Source organism: Ammodytes marinus (assembly GCF_949987685.1).
Source record: "Ammodytes marinus genome assembly, chromosome: 17".
Lineage (NCBI taxonomy): Eukaryota > Metazoa > Chordata > Actinopteri > Uranoscopiformes > Ammodytidae > Ammodytes > Ammodytes marinus.
The window spans coordinates 5,263,720-5,278,368 of NC_137221.1; the positions used below are offsets into that span (position 1 = coordinate 5,263,720).

General features: G+C 41.7%; 1 protein-coding gene across 4 annotated transcripts in view; it reads left to right on the forward strand.

Annotated features, from left to right (window-relative positions):
- The window catches only part of macf1a (microtubule actin crosslinking factor 1a), a gene marked incomplete at its 5' end in the record, with an annotated part of 251,006 nt that overhangs the window by 301 nt on the left and 236,056 nt on the right, over positions 1-14,649 (forward strand). The window contains one exon of one of the 4 annotated variants that reach the window (XM_080045303.1): positions 9,695-10,484. The exons of the other annotated variants lie outside the window; for them this stretch is intronic. Within the exon in view, the coding sequence (XP_079901429.1) occupies positions 10,391-10,484 (94 nt within the window). Of the gene's footprint in view, positions 1-9,694; positions 10,485-14,649 lie in introns of those variants that run through there. 4 annotated transcript variants of the gene reach the window in all.

The window sequence follows — 14,649 nt, forward strand, 5'->3', positions numbered from 1 at the left end:
AGCTTTATTGGATAGTAGAGATTTGAAATGGAGAGACAGACAGAGAAACAGGGGGGGTGACCTGCAGTAAAGGTCCCCGGGTCGGACTTGAACCTTTGACCACTGCGACAAGGACTGAGCCTATGTGGTATGCGCTCTACCCACTACGCCACCGGAGCGCCCTAGAAGTGTTTTTTTTTACGTGTACCTTTGAGCAAGGCACTGTTGCTGTATCTGTTGAGTGGAGCTGCTCAGTGGCTCATTATACAGGACTGTAGTTGTAGTGGGAAGCTTCCAGTGGAGGATGATTGGAAAGGTTTGAATGTGATCAGGATGTTTGGAATAGCGTGAGCATCTCGGGCATCAGTGAATTTCAATTCCTGCTCAAACGTCAGAGTGAAGGGAGATTCATCACTGACACATCAAGAGCAGAGAAAAAACGCCCCGTCTGTTACAGTTCGCCTGTGAAAAAGTGCTGATGGACCTTTACAAGATCAAAGAAAGATCTTTCGCCCACTACCATTGATTTACAATTGACTTGCTGCTCACCACAAATGTCTAATATTCATGATTAGAAAATGGTGTGTGATGGTCATGACGAAAAACCTCCCTGACTCCTCCTCCTCTCTCTCTCTCACACACACACACACACACACACACACACACACACACACACACACACACACACACACACACACACACACACAGACACACACACACGCTCCTCTCCGTCTCATTCCTCCTCTCGTCCTGGTAACAGAAGAGGGAGCAGAATGTAGGTTACTCAGTTCTCTGGAGGAACCCGGGTTCCCCTGCTAACGTAATGAGACACTGAAGCAGGAAAATAGATCTCTCTCTTCTAGTCTCTTCTAGAGGAGGGAGGGAAGACTTTCAGCTTGATAATTGAGATATAAATGATGTGAAAGTGGGTTTAGTGCTGCACCTCTTATCGTCTGAGGCATTTTCCCACTTACACCATGTCGTAATTGTACGTATTATTGACTGCTTGTGGCTTTTATCACATAAATGTATCAAAGTGGATGGATGTCCCACTTCAGTATAAAGCTTCGCCTCTTACAGAGCAGCTCACTGTCGATGTTTAAACAGTAGAATCAATTCAGACACCTGCACACTGCATCACCAACCTCATAGCAAACCAGCAGCTCTCCTAAAGCCGATTATATATATTTATTAAACATGGAAATACAGGACAATAATCCCCTAAACATGTATTGTTGAATCGGGACAGATTGCAGTTATGTGCCACACTGCTTCATAAGGAATTAACTGTTATAAACTGGCAGCGCTGCTACAATATAGCAGTAACATTTTAAATAGTAGCCAGTAGCATGGGAAGTGAAGGGGGTAGGGGTGCTGTGGAGTATATGGAGGTGACGACAAGACAGTAAAAGCTTTGCCTACTTTATAGACATGGAAGCAGCATGTAGGTCAGGCCAGGGTGATTGGGTTAATGTCAGCGCATGGATGGTGGTGAGAGAGAGATGTGTGTGTGTGTGTGTGTGTGTGTGTGTGTGTGTGTGTGTGTGTGTGTGTGTGTGTGTGTGTGTGTGTGTGTGTAGGAAGGGTAGGTGAAGACAGTTTATGATATATGTGGAAACATTTCCAGTTGGAAGACGCTTCCAGACCTACAGCGTTAATGTTTCAGAGTCCCTATGCTTCTGTTTTCCGATCACAAGAGCAGTGTGGTTGTGTGTGTGTGTGTGTGTGTGTGTGTGTGTGTGTGTGTGTGTGTGTGTGTGTGGGATATCTGGCTTTACAATCTTTCTGCGTTTACTACCAATTCAGGATGGCGCTCAGCTGGGTCTATTCTTTCCCTAAATCTTTAGGTTGATGTGTGGAGTAGCTGCTACTGAATATTATTTCTGATAATTTAGTATTTTGCCAAATGTTGTAAAATGACTTTTCTGAATTTTCTTAATTTGCTAAAATGAACCTTTTGCAAGCTAATAAATATATCAATAGACAGTATGTATATAGTGTATATATATATTATGAATCCTTTCCACAAGTTATATGAACCAGTGATAAAACAGCAACAGCAACATGTGACGTCAGATGTGGTTGATCTTTACTGTTTCCATCTGAAAGACTAATCACAAGCAGACCTGAGGAAGTCAGTTCATCATGCTGTCTCTGCTTGAAGCCGGCTGGCGTCCCTTACATGTCCTGTGGTCATTTAGTTCACTGCAGATGATTCAAACTAAACTAAACTCTTTCTTTACTGCCCCCACATTGGGCTGTCTAAGCAGACAAGATCAAAGAAGAAACGTTTTTAAGACCAGAAAATACTTAGGGAAATGTCTTGTCATTAAATCTTTTAGATTTCTAGACTTGCTTCTATCTGTGAGTCCATCCCCCTTGTGTCATGGCTTCAGGCAGACGTGACTATGTCAATACAAATGATCTCATATGATATGTGTCTAATGAGTCTGGATCTTTCCACTCTCTTCTTGTGTCTGTTGGATGAACATGTGGCTATGTAGTGGAAACTCAAAGCTGTTAGGTGGTTTGGAGCTAGTTTTTTGGGAGCTAAACGCATCATAAAGGACAGTTCTGAAGGCATGAAGTGAAATATTATTATCTTTCTATTGCTATTCATAATTATTAGAAGAGACAGTTAGACAGGGAGGTTTCCTGGCAACACCTCTGAGCTGAGTCAGTGAGTCTGACCTGTTTGTGTGGGAATCATTCGGGTTCAATCGGCAGCAGGTAGCGGCTGAGTTGACTCTGGCGCTGTGACAAACCGTGTGTGTGTGTGTGTGTGTGTGTGTGTGTGTGTGTGTGTGTGTGTGTGTGTGTGTGTGTGTGTGTGTGTGTGTGTGTGTGTCTTATTACCTAAAGGTTTTTGTGTTGAAGCCCTAGAAGGAAGAAAGAAAGAGGTAGATGTGAAGATATGTTTGTCATGGCCAGTTTGGCCACTATTGACACCACCTGTTTGCTGTGACTTGTGTAGTCTTCAAGTAAACAAATGAATGTGTTTGACTTATATAGTAGTGTGCACCATGTGAACACATTATACTGTATAATACATATAATATATATATAATATATTATATAGGCTATGATATATATATGATATATATATATATATAATATATTATATATTATATATATATAATACACATTGTACCGTCCAAATGTTGAAGTAAAAATCAGCCTATCACCATATTGTCTTTGTTTAATCTGTTCAGAAGAAGAGCAAGTTGTGCTTTTATATGGATTTATGCGACTTCCTGAAAGTCTTCTCCAACTAACTCGCGGCAAGAAAATCATAATTCCCCAAATTGAAACCTATTCTTTCAAAAACAGTGATTTGTTTGAGCTCAGCTGGTATTAATGTGCTCTCCATAAATGTTCAGAAATAGAAGGGACTTTAGTATACTGTGTTTTGAAACAATGGAGTGTAAAAATGAAGGTTTTGTACTAAACGCAGGAGTCTCTCACTGTGTGGAATAGTTCTGCTGCCAAAATTCACTCTATCAGCTCTCAGGGGGCTTCCGACTGCGCTGTGTGTGTGGTAGCATCCAGCATTTCCCAGGCCTGTCCGCTGCTCAGTCGGGCGTGAGGCCTTTTGTGATGATATTACATTTTACATAATGTGGACTATGTGTGTTTACATTGACCTCAATCTCCGTCCGGGGGCAGAGGTTGGAATGTGGAAAGTGAATACATTATTAGGGCGGCTTGTACCAATAATAAGCATATTATACAGTTACAATGTACAGAGTGTGTAACAGTAGAAAGTTGTTCCATTGTTTATTGATTATAGGAGAAGGAGAGAAGGACGGAATACAGGGACTGGGAACCCAAGTAGTGACAGGTATTCTTTACTTCCTGGAACATTTATTTTATTGGGAAAATACGAAAATTAAGAGGAATTTGAGATGCCTTTTTTCAAAGGCCCAAGAAAGTTGAGACAGTAGTTTTGGAAGGAGAGAATGCAAACACAAGGATCTCTGTAAGTTTTGAATAAAGAGAGCCTGGACTCTGTTTTTCAGCCTGCTGCGCCTGCTGAGTATGAATGTCAATGAAACCTCCCAACAGCTGCTGGATTCTCTGTTTATGTGACTGAGAGTTTGGGGATTTAACTCTTGATTTACAAGTTAAAGCAATAGTGAGATCTAGACGTATGGAGAGCAGTGAGTGTCAATACTGTAGCCGATTTGATAGTGTTCATAGATGCATTTTCCAATCGTTGTTGGTTTTGAGATGAATTCCTCTCCATACAGTTGATCTGTAACCTATGATGCTGAATTATTAATTATTATTATTATTAATTACGCATCTGTAAAGTGGGTTAAACTAGTGTGTTTCTGTATATTTACTTCAATTGATTTAATCTTAGCATAAAAGGATCTCTAGAACTGTGAAATATTGGGATCTTTGCAGAAAAATGGAGATATTTAAATATATTTTAATAATCCTTCTCAAAGCAAGACGGAACAAGAAAAAAAAACTCAAGATGACACGTGACATAGTGTGTGTGTGGCATCATATTTGTGTGTGTGTGTGTGTGTGTGTGTGAGAGAGAGACTGCAGCAGTGGTAATCTATTCATGTGAACATGAGGACCCCAGACGTCTGTGCCTGCATGTAACTTAGTGGTCCACCGTGCTGCCTGCTTGCTGCTCGCTCCATGTTTCTTTCTATACAGGCGTCTGAACGGAAGCCCATTCAGGCTATTCCCCTGTTGCCATGGTGACGTGGTCTCCTCTGTTTCCCTGGTTATAGAAGCCGATAGTGGAGCAATGGCGCCGGCTGACACTGGATACAAAAGGAGAGTGGGAAAATAAATAGAGAAAGAGAGAGAGAGAGTGTTGTGTGTGTGTGTGTGTGTGTGTGTGTGTGTGTGTGTGTGTGTGTGTGTGTGTGTGTGTGTCAGACAGAATTTTAATTTGAACCATGAGAAAAGACAAGTTTGTGAAAGAGAAGAGAGCAGTGAATGATCGAGTCAGTGTTAAAGGTAATGAAGAGAGGAAAGGAGTGGGAGAAAGAGAGAGCGGGGTGGAGGGCGAGACGGAGAGACGGAGAGAGGGCAAGGTTCAAAGAGGACAGAGAAAGAAAAGAGAGACAAATGATGACTAAAGATTAGGTCGAGAGAGGTCGAAAAACAGAAAATGAAAGGGAACAATTAACAAAAAGAGGGCTATATATCAAACCAGAGAGGGAGACAGACAGAACAGACACAGACTAAACTAAAGAGTTGAAAAGGAAAGTTTAACTAATGTTTTTCTTTTCACTGACTGAAAGGCAAAAAGAGGAAGAGACCTTGAGTAATGGTTAAAAAAAGAGTCAAAACAATAAATGTAATATGTGCAAATCCCCTTTTAGATTTGAAGTTTAAACACAGATATAAAGGGACTATTTTTTTCTTCTTCAAACAACATTGCAATACTTTCTAAAGTCATTTTTTATTTCTTTAAAATTTTTATTTGTTCAAAACGTCTCATATGAAAATCACATAAAAAAAAAATCTTGTTTCGAAAAAACCACGAGTTAGGTGGCAGTAGATAAAGTGAGTGGATCAAATCAAAAACACCGACCTGCTGTTTATCCAAATTAGATTCCCGTGTTTCAGACCGATGTAATTCAGATACTGAACATGCTGTATTCCCTCAGAGCTTTAAATAACTCACAGTAACTGACTTTGTTTACATGTTGAGTTATTGGACTGCGGATGCCACATTGATTTTCTGCACTCCTCACTCACTCTGAGGCTGTTTTAAAAGTTTACATTGGCATTTTAAAGTACAATTGAGTTTGCAGGTATTCCTGAGAGTTGGAGACAAAGGTCAGACTTTATTGAGAATCTTATTATATCTTAAATTGCCACACTAATCTAAGTCACACGCTTTTACCGAACAACAATTTCATCCGATCTCCTGCTCATTCCTGGGTATTAAAGGCCCTGAGTTGCTGTATTGGGCTGTGATCCAAACAAAAATGCAGGCGTTGGAGATTTCATTCAAGTTTTTGGCTTGCAGCGACATCCGGAACATTAAAGGAATACTTCACCCATACGGAACCAGCGTTCTATCATTATGAAATCACTATTATAATATAATGAATTAGGTTTTTCTTCCCTCAGTCTTCCCTTGGCCCAGCTGTCCTGTTATTCCTTACCCTACATTTTTACTGAAGTGATGTCACATTAGTAAAATGTAGGGTTAGACAGAGAGACCAAAAATCAAAAATACTTGCACATTTATACTACATAGGATCTCAGAGTTCAATACACCTTCATATTCCCACAGGTGAAGTAAGTCTTTAACAGCAATGGGTCAAAATGTTAGAACTGTGGATGATAAATGTTTTCAGGAGACTGCATTGAAATAGTTTTTTTTCTTGCTTATGGAGCTGAAGTTGGGGCTGTGCTGCTGAGGCGTTGGTCATCGCTGATGTGTTGAGGACTTTATGTCCTTTTGGCTCACAGAGCACATTCACTGTTGCACACAAACACACACACACACACACACACACACACACACACACACACACTCACAAATACAAATACACATGCTCGTGTAGACACAAACAGGACACACACACACACTGCAGAAAAAGAAAAACATTGGGAGTGACATATTGAGGCCGACAGGGACAAGAGGAAGAGATGACTCAATGTCTGCATCCAGCTACACAATAATACACACACACACACACACACACACACACACACACACACACACACACACACAGACACACACACTCACACACACACACACACACACACACACACACACACACACACACACACACACACACACACACACACACACACACACACACATTTTGCTACTTTTATTATTGTTATTATTATTTTTTTCATAAACCATTAATAACACATTATTAGGAGATTAAAACAGTGATATAGCTCACTGTGATTTCCTTTTCCCACCACTAGGCGGGGATATAAAGTTTTCACACACTGACAGGTTGAGTTTTTTTCTAGAGGGACCCTTGTCCTATATACGTCAGAACCACCACCTGCTTATTTTGTCAATAAATTGGTAAAAGTCGTTAAGAAAACAGCGTCATTGACTTACAATGTATGTTTTTTTATAGAGTAAAATGTGTTTCTCTCCAGCTGTTTCATGGCCTGCAGTTTACTGGAAATGAAATGTTGACCGGACCTTGAGACCAGGGTCACAACAACCCCCCTGTTGTTTTGTAGCCTATGACGTGTGTGTACGTGCCTTTGTGTGTGTGTGTGTGAGTGTATGACGTGTGTGTGTGCCTTTGTGTGTGTGTGAGAAAGAGAAGGTTGCAGATGGATAACACATATTTCTACTGAAGTGTTGATAATGTGGTATACCATGCGAGTCCTGTAATGAGAGCCATGAGTCATGCAGAGGAAACAAAGAAGAAAATTAAAAAATGAATAAAAACTGGAAAAATAATATCTGCATGGAGTTCTTCCCACTCATTTTAGCTTCAGATGCTTAATTAACGCACACGAGAGCACCTGCAAAATGACTGGAAGCCTCTTACACACATAAACAGTATAACGGTTATAGAGTGAAACTAAATTTCCCAAAAAACCTGATGCTTCTTTTTGTAATGAACAAGCCCCGATTCTTCTGTGAAAGTTTTTCCCCCCTCCCTTCGACTTATCGTACGTTCCTTTATCTGTTACCTTGAGAACGTCCTGCCTTGTTGTGACTGCCTTTATGTTCTCCTTTTCTACACACATTAATTAACAGCTTTTTGTACAGTGTAGCTTGTGGCAGAACAGTTGTATTATACATTGCACATGTGTTCATACTTTTTTTAAATTGTAGTTCGAATTCTATATTGATTCCTTACTTTTTTTATTTTTTATTTAAATAAATACAATATATTCCAAACAGATACATAATCAACAGTAATGCCTTGATGTATACTATTCCAGAATGGTGTCAAGCCCACATTAAACATGAAATAAATCAAAAAAGATTCTATATTTATACCAACCTGACAAAAATCCTCTCCATGCTTTACCTCGTGTCCTGCTCTTTTTACTCTATAGTACATCAATATAAATATTCAGTATTTCTACTACTAGAGGCTATGTGGGCCTCACATCTTTATGTGTGTCTTTATGAGATTAAATGGCATAATCTCTCTAGACCATTTCAATGAAGCTGCTTCATGGGCTTTAAACTGAGGATGAGCGCATGCTGAGCTTATCCACTGATGGCTGTGTTTCAGGACGGGACAGATTCACCTTACGTCAAATAGATCGCCGGGGTCAAACACAGAGGCTCACTTGAATTGTGCCAGTAGCCTACGTTTATTCATAAGCCTTGATCAAATGGAGGAGGCAATTTTTTCTTTTAAGAATATAAAAACATATTTCCTACTTGATATGTGTTCCCTGATATGGTTTTGGCAAAATAATTTGTCTCTGTGATAGCATTTCTTCTGGTGGCCCTCATTTTGGATCAGTCTGCGGCTTGATGGGCCTGTAAAGTTAACAAACCTTTCACATATAAACTTGAATTATTTTTCCACAGTCCTCTATACACAGTTAGCCTTCAGCTGGCAGTGTGCTCCATTAAACCAGCTCATCCACAACCACCTTCTAAACACACATTGATGAGCAGCAAAGACCAGTTTTGTAAGCAATGTTAGGCTTTATGAAATATATTATTGTGTTTTTTTTTTATTTGCAGTTTACAGAAAGAGAGTTTTCTGAACACATGTTGCTTATTTTGTAGGCTAGGACACCGTTATTAGCTTAGGATACTGTTTCGTGATGTGCAATTGGCATTTTACATTGCAAAATTAATTCCAAAACTGTTGTTGGGTCTTGTGTAATGGAGTGACCTTCCATATTGCTTTATCATTGGATACAAGTGACCACTCAGAATACATTTGTAGCCAGCCTACTGCTTTGAAGTGATGCCTTCCTTTGGGGAAACAAGTGGACCCAAACAATGCCAAATAAATGCCAACCACTTTTATGGAAGTCTCTGACCATGGAAATAACATAATGATTATGTAGTTCAGTAGTAGTTACAGCCAACTGCCATTTCCTCCGTCATCAAGAAATGCCAATGTAACCGTTAGATCCGCCATATTGTATCATTTATCAACTTTCTCTAGCCTGTTTTTTTCTCGTTTCCTTAAAATCGATGTAGCCTACATGGATTTTTTTCCATTATTAAAAATCCCCCAAAAAATTGAAGAGGCAAACAAGACTAAATCAACGGAATAATAGAAGAAAAAACATAACAGGAATGATGAATATCCATTTTTGACGGTTAGAGCTGGAGTCCGTCGTTTTCTTAGCCACGTAAGCTAACGGGAACATGTAAGTAGCCCTATGCTAGTAGTTAGCAGGCTAAATAACAAATTGATAACAGCGGTGTATGGAGTTAATTTAATGTTTCAAAAAGTAAGACAGGCCTATTGGCTTTGCTTTTGAGGGGGTTGGTCACTGACACTGTCAGGTTACCGAGTTGTCACTGAGCGCTGCCCACCATCCGGGGGCGCTCTAGTTCCACTTTCCACCGGTAGCCATGGAAGCTAGCTCTTCGCTCTTCCCCACCACCGGCTCTTGAAATTCCTGTGGCGGAGGTTCCTGGCGTGGCCGGTAGAGAGAGATGGAAGACAGCCACTGCTGGACGAGCCGAGAAACCTGAGCAAGAGAGAGAGAGACATATATTCACACGGAGACTGCAATAAGCCTCGGACAGAAGCGGCCATTACGGCTGGGAAGAAGCATGCTTATTGGGAGCTACGGCGGCTCGCCTCAGATCCACAGGACGCCGACGACAGCCACACAGCTGCCCCGGAAAGGAAGCCCCAAGTCCGGATACGATTTCGTCGGGAGCACCGTCGATTTGGGGACGGAAACTGACACACTGCCCTCCTCTAGAGACACTCATCTGGGGTGTGTGGGATAGGATATACTCCCTCCCTCCCTCTCTCTCGCGCACACACATTCACACACACACATAAACGGGAGGCGCAAAAAGCACCAGTCGCCGGTTGGAAGCCGATATTCAAGGAGGGACTGGTCGGAGAGAAACACAGCACCGAGCTATGCGACTGTGTGTTCCAGCACACACACAGAGAAACACTGCGAGAATGGATAGTTAGTTTATGTAACCTTCATTCAAGTAGCTATATTCTCATTTTTAGCGTCTTATCTTTTCATAAATACGCGGTCACTCAAGGCTTTTGATGCCATTGTTTTCAAGTATCCCTAAAGGATTATCTAACCCCGCTTGGAAGTCAGCTACTGGGCTTTTTTTGTGTGTGTGCGTCAATGCATCAAACCCACCAGTTTGACACAAGGTGCTGCTGTTGAATTGGACGCCGGGAAACATACGAAGAAGGAGCCAGATCTGGGGGCTGTCAGGAGCGGGTCACTGCGGTAGTCTGCAGGCCGACCCAGAGCCACCATGGCCGGGTTCATACCGGGTCTGCTGCCGACAAACCATTCCCAGGAGAAGGAATTCGCCAAGGCCTACGAAGATGTGCTGGAGAGATATAAAGGTAACGGGACCAGGGGGGGAGACAGAAGGGTGCACGTACACATCAGTGGAGTTTGAAATATCAACACACAGATAATTTACTAGTAGATGAAGTGACTGAACTTTTTGAGACGCATTCATATGTCCTTGTGGGAATATTGTAGGAATGCTGGAAGGCTATTTTTCTTATGTCAAGGATTGAAAAGACCTCAAACATGGGAACCTTTTCTGAACGTGTAAGGTGCTGGTTGGGTAGACAGCCAGCCCAGTCTGCCCAGTCTGCCCAGTCTCATAATCTGGATGGTTACATTGTTGATATCTTGGATAAACAGAGCAGTGCATGGCTAGTTCTCATAGGCTACATTATTGCACTGAGTTGCCAGGGGCTCACTGTTGTTTCCGACTCCCTTGTAATTGTGTGTGTGTGTGTGTGTGTGTGTGTGTGTGTGTGTGTGTGTGTGTGTGTGTGTGTGTGTGTGTGTGTGTGTGTGTGTGTGTGTGTGTGTGTGTGTGTGTGTGTGTGTGTGTGTGTGTGTGTGTGTGTGTGTGTGTGTGTGTGAGAGAGACACACCAGAGGAAGCAGTTTTTATGAAGTCCCCTCCTGCTCGCCAATGTCAGGGAATTTTCCCCACATGGCCTCATCATGTTCCGCCTTGTGTTTGCTGTTTGTCCTGTAAATATGAAAGCTAGAGGTTGAGCGTGTCTGTGATGGGGCACTGCAGGGTCACGGTTTGAACATATCAAAATGAAACTACGCCAGTTGCTTACTTACACTAAAACAATTATTTCTTGTATTATATTTTTTCCATAAATGTTTGGATAAGTATGCACATTCGGCAATATATCTAACGAAGAATGCGTACATTAACATTTGCATCGCTGTAAAAACCAAAAAGCTTGTTGTGCTGCTGTAGGTCTCTGTGTGGGTTTCTCTTATTGTTAGTCCCTGCAGCAGTGAGTGGCGTTACCACCAGCATTGCTGTTTTGTAATCCCAGTGACAGGGCGCTTTAAAAATGAATGCCTCTACTGAAATTGACTGTGGTAGGGAGGGGGTGGGGAGTGTGTGTGTGTGTGTGTGTGTGTGTGTGTGTGTGTGTGTGTGTGTGTGTGTGTGTGTGTGTGTGTGTGTGTGTGTGTGTGTGTGTGTGTGTGTGTGTGTGTGTGTGTGTGTGTGTGTGTGTGTGTGTGTGTGTGTGTGTGTGTGTGGGAGAGGATGGGGGTGCGAACAGCCAATAGACTCGGGTCACATCTGTGAGGCTGGCGCTGATGAAAAGGAGGCAGTTTTGAATTATTGATTATTATAATGAAACTGAACTCCTTGGGGTTTTGTGTGTGTGTGTGTGTGTGTGTGTGTGCGTGCTTGTGTGTGTGTGTGAGTGACAGCTGAAGAAGAGACAACATGAGTAGGTTCTAGTCATCAACAGTTCATTATTCCTCCAAATATCTGGACCACAAACCTGTCTAACCAACTCTAGAAAGAGGAGCCCTTTTTAGGAAATGGTTTCAATGACAGTTTGTAGCATCTTCGCTATGGCAACGCTTTGCCCTTGTGATGATGGAAGAAGCTTTGTATTGAAGAGAAGTGAAAACATATGGCTATGAACAGTATCAGCCATTTCTGGGATAATCCTGAGCCAAAATATGCAAAGTATGAGTTTAATTCCTCAGTCTAGTCAAGTCTTTTCCCCCGCAAATATTATTCATTCTTTGCTGTAGAAGGCGGTTTACTTTGGGACATAACACGGTATAAATAGCAGAAAAGCTTTTTCAGTTAAGCTTGCAATACTTTTGATCAAACTGACTTTATTTTGTATGGAACAAGTCCTACTCGTATATCAAGCTGGTTGAAACAGATGCTGTAAGACCCAGGTATGTAGTACAGTGTTTTATTGACACACAGTTCTATTCAGGCGTCTGGCATTAATACCTAGTTTAAATAAATCTCAATTTGACATTGGTAAAGTTCCCGGGGAGACTGTAGGGCCTGTGTTACATCTGTCTTTCTCACACAAGCCGCTGTTATTTCAGAATGGGTTGACTTAAATACGAAAACACCAACACAGTCCATTTCTCAGGTTGATCGCCCTCCATTCAAATGCCATTTGTCCATTCCAATCACATTTCACAAAAAAAATTCTGCAAGCACAATTGTTTAACTTTGATAAGTAGAGAAGGCATTGGAGATGGTGTTTGCTATGAGAGAAGCTATTACAGGAGGGTAACAGGAGCTCATTGATTTCAGCAAAGCTAGACATTGGTCTCTTGGGTCATTCTTGGCCTATTATAAACCTCAACATGTGACAGCAGCCTGTCCAAAATCTATCATTGGTCAGGCATCCAACTCAGGCACTGCTGCTGGTATTGTTTTCGACTGGTGCAATCAATAAACAAGAAGTTCCTATGATAAACTTTATTTAGCGATAGACGTAGTGATTTTCATCTGCTGTTGCAGTGAACTTGACCCCAATAATCCTGTGTGTGTGTGTGTGTGTGTGTGTGTGTGTGTGTGTGTGTGTGTGTGTGTGTGTGTGTGTGTGTGTGTGTGTGTGTGTGTGTGTGTGTGTGTGTGTGTGTGTGTGTGTGTGTGTGTGTGTGTGTGTGTGTGTGTGTGTGTGTGTGTGTGTGTGTGTGTGTGTGTGTGTGTGTGTGTGTGTCACTTGTATACCAGTGGTCAGAAAGAACAGACAGAAATGTGAACTTGGGCCTCCCGCTGGCAGCATCACTTGACTGGAACTGGAGAGGGGGACATTTGATCCAGTTTAAATGATTCAGGAGGGTGAGTGTGGGTGGGTATTTGTGTGTGTGTGTGTGGGTATTTGTGTGTGTGTCTGTGCGTGTGTGCATATGTGCTTGTGAAACAATGACAGGATGTCCAAAGCTAAAGCGACAGGGTCATACTGTATATGGAAGAAAACAAACTGGGACGTGAATCATAAAACACCCACACACACACACACACACACACACACACACACACACACACACACACACACACACACACACACACACACACACACACACACACACACACACACACACACACACACACACACACACACACACACACTCCCTCTGAGTCAGTGGAAAACCAGATGGTTTCAGCAGCAACAATCACAATTCTATCAAATATTTTTTATAGTTAGCGTGTATCAATCAACTCAGCATGGATTTCTCCTTTGATTAATTCCCCCGCGCCCTTTAGTAATCTTAATTATTAGAGAATTATTATAACAACATTTACTCAGGCTTAACAGCTGCTTAGACCATTAGTGGACTATGTTAATTAAACCATGACAAGTAGATCAGAGAAAACAACACAACGGGGAAACCAATAGTACAATACTGTGTGTATATAGACAATCAAAAAATGTTTTGTGTATGTGGGTGCTATCTGGATTTTTAGTCAATGACGTGTGTATGCGTGTGTGTGTGTGTGTGGGTGTCTGTGTGTGTATGTGTGTGTGTGGGTGGGTGGGTGTGTGTGTGTGTGTGTGTGTGTGCATGTGTGTATGTGTGTGTGCGGGGTGAACCAGGTTGAAATTGTTGTAGCTCTTTGGCTGAGGTTGGCATCACAATGTTCTCTGTGTAAACTTAACACCTCTAACTCATCAGTCTGTTTACGGTGTCAGCTTCTCTGGCAGCTCAGTTCTCCTGTCTGTGTGTGTGTTTGTGTTGACCCTCTAAAGCTACCCTTTTCTGCTCATGAAGAAAGTTATTTTGAGGGGGGGACAGTGAGTGTGTCGGCTAGGAGTGTGAAGGACAAATACCTTTTTATTATAGACAAAACTACAGATTTTCTCTGTTAATGAATGACTAATGTGTTAGTCTAATCAAATGAAAATGTGGAAATATTAATTCCGAGCCTCGGGCTGAGCAATATGGCTTCCAACATGGATTTATATGGCAATTCTAATATTTTTTACACCACTAAAACTACATTTTCTTAACTCATTTAGTCATCTTGTTTTTTAATTGCATTTGGTTTGAAAGGACCTAATTGGACAAACCAACAGAGTTCTAGAACTATAACCAGATCTGATCACATGATCTTGATACAGTAAAAACAGACGGGTCAGTGACCTAGCAACAGAGACAGGAAGTACAGACGGAGCATCAGGAAGGAGGTTTGGAGTTTAGTGTTTGCTGACATCCTGCGTTTTCATTGGCTACAGGATGTGTGAGACCA